Raw genomic sequence first — 5906 nt, 5'->3', positions numbered from 1 at the left:
AGTATTCGCTGAAATTTGACAATCCTTTCATGCTGAGGTTATCAATTCTTATACAAACCTGCTGGAGATGTAAACTCTCGTGTAGTTTAGCGGTACCCAATAGGATTATCTTAAGGACAAATAACTTTTCATGTTATACATAACAATGACACATCAAGAAAATTAGGCGATGGAATAAATTCAATCAATCTTACCGGTCTACCATACCGGTACACGACATTTGGGCGACGGTAGCGAAAGTTTAGCCGTTCGGAACGGTGGTGACCTATATAATTTATCTGGTTGCTTTGCGGCGTCACGGCACACCTCAGAAAAAAGACAAACGAAGACCTCAATACGATATGAACGCTTCCTAACCGCTATCGAAACTTGTCAGTCGCAATACCGATGCTGATGGTGCATTCTGTTGAAAAAATTTTTGGAATAAGCAACAGGCAGCAGAATCATCCGGCAACCACTGCAAAGTTCTGATTCCGTGTGACTTCAAGTCTAAAAATGTAATGACTGTCAGTCACAATGTGTTCTGTAAACTGCTAATGCGCCTACGCAGCGTCTAGACTAGAGCATTCTGATTAAAAAATATCAGTTGACGTTCAGTAGGTATAAGTTTTCAGTAGTAGAGGACACACCTTGTTGTACTAACCACACGCAAATCAGTAGCTATTACTGCAGTAGGGGGAGACTGGGGTTAGTTGGAAAGTTGTTTTTTTTTAAGTGGAATTTAAAACAATTGGTACATAACCTGAAAACTTGAAGTAGCTTAAATTATCACCTATGTTGTCCACTATCATACAACTAAAACTAAGTATTTAGTCAATTTAATTTTTAATGCAATTTAAAATAAACAAACATACAATTGGTTTTCCAACTAACCCCATGCCTGGGGTTAGTTGAAAAACTTCAGTTTACTGCACACTAATTAACTGGACACTCTTTTTTCAACCAACAAACATTTACATGGGGTTGTAAGCAGATATGTTTACTTGCTTTGAAATCAAAATGCTGTAAATTCTACACCTAATCACCGTAAAAACGTTTTTTAATAAACTCATTCTTAAAACTTGTGATACCGTATATATTGCACTTTCCAAGCTATTCAAATTTTACCAGTATATCTGCTTGAAACAAGTACATTGGAGCTTATACTATAAGTACTATCATACCACGACGATATACTCGCATCATATTACATCGTCATACTGGTATTAAAACATTTTCCAACTAACCCCATACCCTCTATTTTCCAACTAGCCCCATTGGCATATGATAAACTATTTTCCTAAAATATTCAAACATGGTGCATTTGACTAAAATTTGTTTATTTCTTGGTGTTGTAGAAGTAGAACACCTACAGCTGACACACACCAAAAAACTTCTGCCTATCTTTAACGACATCGACGCAAAAGATGTTTCTTAAAGCGCCAAAAATTTTACTTCGAAAGTAAGAAAATACAAAATTGTCTGCCAAACAGGCATAACTTGACTCAACAAATCGAAACTAACATGGATTATGTGTTTTTATAAACTACATCACATGGTGGCAGTAAATATTAAAAAAATTCATCGAGATTTTAAAAAATGATAATTTTTCATCTAACCCCGCCTTCCAACTAACCCCACTCTCCCCATTTTAAGTGCCCACGTTAAAATTATAACTTATGCCTACTGAACGTCAACTGATATTTTTTAATCTGAATGCTCATGACGCTGCGTATAGGCGCATCAGCAGTTTACAGAAAACATTGTGACTGACAGTCATTACATTTTAAGACTTGAAGTCACACGCAATCACAACTTCGCAGTGGTTGACGGAAGATTCTGCTGCCTGTCAAAAAATGTTTCAACCAAATGCACAAACAACTAGATAAATTATATAGGTCACCACGGTTCCGAACGGCTAAACTTTCGCTACCGTCGCCCACTTCGGCCGTCGTCCACATGGTCTCGCCCAAGAAGGTTTCTCCCAGATGTCGTGTACCGTACCACACCCGAGGTGGTGGGGAGCGGTGATGCTCCCAGGGAGGAGGGCCAGATTGGGGAGTCGAGGTAAGGAGAGTATGAATCAAAAACTCTGATGAACTCGTCCGCAAAATTTAGAAAATCGAAAGCTTAACTTTCCGCAGTGCGATAAGGTATTAAGGCCTCGGGTTAATTTACAACTATTCATTTGACCCTCAGAGCAATTTGTGTTTGAGGCCAATGAACAAGTACATCTTTCTGGTTGTAGCCTATCACAATAAAATATATACACCAATTCCATGGTCTATAAAACAATTATATTTCTAATAGCCTAATCCACAGTCCAACACTTGTCTGCTAACATTGACTACTCAGGAGTTGTCTTTCAAACACTTCTCATCTATCTTCTTCCTATACGTGCTGTTAACAGTGGAAACACCTTTTCCGTTCATGTACACATTGCCGACAAAGTCAGTGCCTTCTCGATTCTTTGGAAACGGTAGCGCTCCCCATTTCTGACAAGAGAAGGCGTCATGTTGCAGCGAACTTTTCCGTGCCATGGGCCATATCACTCTGTTCAAAAAATTCATATCCACTAAATATGCTTGACTACGTAAGCCCGCCAGTAACTTAATCATATTTGGAATGGTCTTGGAACACCACATGCCACCAGATATAGCAAAGCTCGAATGGTTTGGATGGTCACGCATCAAATGAAACTTCTTATCAGATTTTATCCAGTCATCAACGGCAGCTTTTTCACGCAATGATAAACGTGAATCTATGTCCCTGGAACAAGATCTGTTTGCATCTGCAGCTCCTTGAAAGCGCCATGACATTTTATTCATTTTGGAGCCTGTCATGTTCACCAGTTCTACATCTGCCGTTATCAGTTGATCTGTGATGTTTTTGGGAACAGTGTTATCGTAATACACGCGCATTGTCCATTCAGGATATATTTCCTTGTAAAGTTTTGCATTGGCGACAGCACCATCTGTATATCGAGGATTTGAACCATACAGAGAGTAGCAAATGATATTTTTAGCATGCTTATTGGTGATTTGTTTACTCTTTTCTCGAACAGTGATGTTCAAACCTGATCCTATAGTGTGGTTGTGGATAGCGCCTATTAAAGTAATAGTTTGATTCTTTTGATTGATTTCTCTCGCCACCTCCACTTTCGGCTGAGGCACTTTCCCATTTATTTGATGGACATGTTCTGTTTTGTTCCGAACTTCGTCAATAAGATAAGAGTTCATGAAAGAAGCTTCATTCAGAACAAACCAGATCCCAAAAACTGAAAAGAAACTGCCAAATATCTGCAACAAAAGAATGAAATTAGGTTTCAAAGAGGTTTCCAAAGAGCTTTCTGAGCATGAGAATGGATTTTCGTCAGCACAAAACAAAGTTTAAAGGATGTGTTTCATGGAATCAACCACAACTAAACTTGGAGCAAGTGAATGTCACATTCATATTCAGATGCAAACACATAAGATACAAAACAAAATAAGATTCATTGCAAAATGCAGTGTAGCCTAAAATTGATATACAGGGGTGGTTGATTTCTCCACTTATCATATAAATTAGAACATACGTGTGACTTACTTTAACTGAACATTTCCTCAAAGTTTAAAATCGTTTTGTGCAAAGCATACGGTACCCATTACCCCAATGACCCTCTGTTCCTATAATCATACCGACATAAATTGTGTCTACAGGTACCGATGCTGCAGTACAGTACTGCCGTATGTACATTGTAGGCTACAATACATTGTAGCCTACAAAGCATAATATGACACTAAGCCTCAAAAAAGTAAGTGTAATAATAATGTCAGGTAGCCGAATGAAGCGAAAGAGGGAGATGACATGGAGGCGGAACGCAGTGGCAGGATTGCCAGATTAAGCGAAAAGTCGCGGAAAATTCTGTCATTTTACCTCATTTTTTCGTCTAGTCTGGCAATCCTGTGATTGGGGCAAGCTCTTTGATGTTGCCGATGACAAGAATTTAAATCCTCTACAAAGATTTAACATCTACAAAGATATCAACGCAGCGTTAGAAAAATGTTTATAAGAAAATTAGATAAACAAGAGTTCCACAAACGTGAAAAGCATCTCAAGCGAAAGCTGCAGGAGCAGCAGCGTGAAACAAAAGAGAAATTTAGCCCAAAAAACTGTGCGTATTACCTAGCTCAAGTGTAACTAACTCTTTATCTGATTCATGCGAATGATCCGGGTTTCATGGAGAGTGTCTCAACAAGTAGTGCCTACAATACCATCGTTTGTGTTGCAAGGGAAGCCGATCGAAAGATGATTTCTGACGAAACAGTGCTGCTATTGCCACTACTAATTTGCAGGATGTGTTAGTAGAAGACTTCTTCACAAACATCATTACTGGCCCACGGAAAGTGAGACGTAACCGAGTCAAGAGGCGTACTGGATTGAAACCAACCCAACATATCGTCAATAATTTGCTATCGCTCTATTTCGATGGGAAAAAGGATGAATCATAGGCGATGTCTTTGATGACTACCACAATACGAGAAAGACAAAAGACCATTACGTTTTGCTGAAATAGAAAACTTATTTTTAGTTAAGCTTAATCTATTTGAATAAGCCAAACTGAACATGATCTAGTTACTAGCTGATCGAAATCGATTTTTACCTGTTTATGATTGAACTGACTCGTGTGAAAATAAAGTCGTTTGTATTGCAAGACATGTAACCGAGTCGTTTATATCAAGCATTGTTGTGGGTTTGACACCTGTCAGAAGATATTTAATTTTCTTGATCATTAAATTTCAATTGTGTTTCGTTTTCACTGTATCTTACCTATTAAACATAATTTACGGTAGGCCTACCATAAAGTAGAAAATTGTATTTTTCCGTACCACCTGGGGTAAGTGGTTAGGGGCACACCACCAAATTGAAATTTTAACACTTTGCTATCACTAGCAAAGAAGATTGCTATCACTATTTCTGCACTAAAAATTATACTAAAATCGCTTTTCAGATTTCAGCAAATGTTTGAGCTAGGCCCAAAAACCATTCCCAAATCGAATTGAAAACTTCCTGACAGTCCGCACTAACTTTGCTGTAAATTCTCTTCTGGTGAGGCTATAATGACCAGTGAAACATTAATGGTATCGGGAAGTAATACTCTGCGCCATGTGACAAAAAAAGCAACCGCTAGATGGAGATAGTAAGTTTTGCGGTTGGGGAAATTTTAAGATTGCGCAAGACAACAATGCTTTTGGCATATCGGGTTTGATCTGGTCATGAAAAAGGTAAGGAAGTGTAATGAAGAGTAGCCTTTACCTGGGATGCAGATATAACTCAGATATATGCATTGGAGAATGCAGAAACTTATTTAAACATGTATCATATATTATACAGGCTAGTGTGGGGGTGTTCAGAGCCGGAGGCAAATTTACAAATGTCTGAATATTGCAAGATGGTGTAAATTCGTTAGCAAGAGAGGTCACAGGCGAGTGGTTAGCAAGGTGGCCAATTTGGCATAGTTGATGCCAAATTTCATAAATTTGGCATATTTTTGTAAATTTGGCATAGCCTACCGGTATTTTGAGTGAAGGTAATGATATGAATGAAGATAAATAATTTTGAGCTGTTAATTCTGAATTCTGAAATGTATCACACATTACGTGAATAAATTTGTGTTTTTCTTGAAGTTGTTTATTTGTAGTTGGTGCAGTTTACATAATTTTTTGATAGTTTCCAATTTTGCAATTGCTGCGACTCTTAATCAAGATGGACGCCCAGTTGCCTTTCACTCACGAACCTTGTCGACGGGTGAACAGCGTCATTCTGCTGTGGAGAAGGAGGCATATGCCATCGTGGAGGCTTTGCGCAAATGGAGACACTTATTAATCGGACGTCACTTCACATTAATCACAGACCAAAAGAGCGTATCGTATATGTTCGACGTCAAA

At 38.4% G+C, this 5906-nt stretch overlaps 1 protein-coding gene across 1 annotated transcript; it reads right to left on the bottom strand.

Moving 5' to 3' along the window:
• Positions 1-1684: 1684 nt before the first annotated feature.
• On the bottom strand, positions 1685-3218 carry LOC145766599 (uncharacterized). The gene has a single exon (XM_082578317.1). It carries the CDS (start codon positions 3216-3218, stop codon positions 2331-2333), a length of 888 nt encoding a protein of 295 aa, XP_082434443.1. The 3' UTR covers positions 1685-2330.
• Between the last annotated feature and the right edge of the window lie 2688 nt (positions 3219-5906).

This window comes from Aplidium turbinatum, chromosome 3 (assembly GCF_918807975.1).
Source record: "Aplidium turbinatum chromosome 3, kaAplTurb1.1, whole genome shotgun sequence".
In the NCBI taxonomy this organism is placed as follows: Eukaryota; Metazoa; Chordata; class Ascidiacea; order Aplousobranchia; family Polyclinidae; genus Aplidium; species Aplidium turbinatum.
Note: the sequence above shows the minus strand (reverse complement) of the source record. Positions and strands in the feature narration are given on the sequence as shown.

Bases quoted from the DNA above. Each gene is read 5' to 3' on its own strand.
- LOC145766599 (XM_082578317.1), bottom strand. From the start codon at position 3,218: ATGAACTCTTATCTTATTGACGAAGTTCGGAACAAAACAGAACATGTC.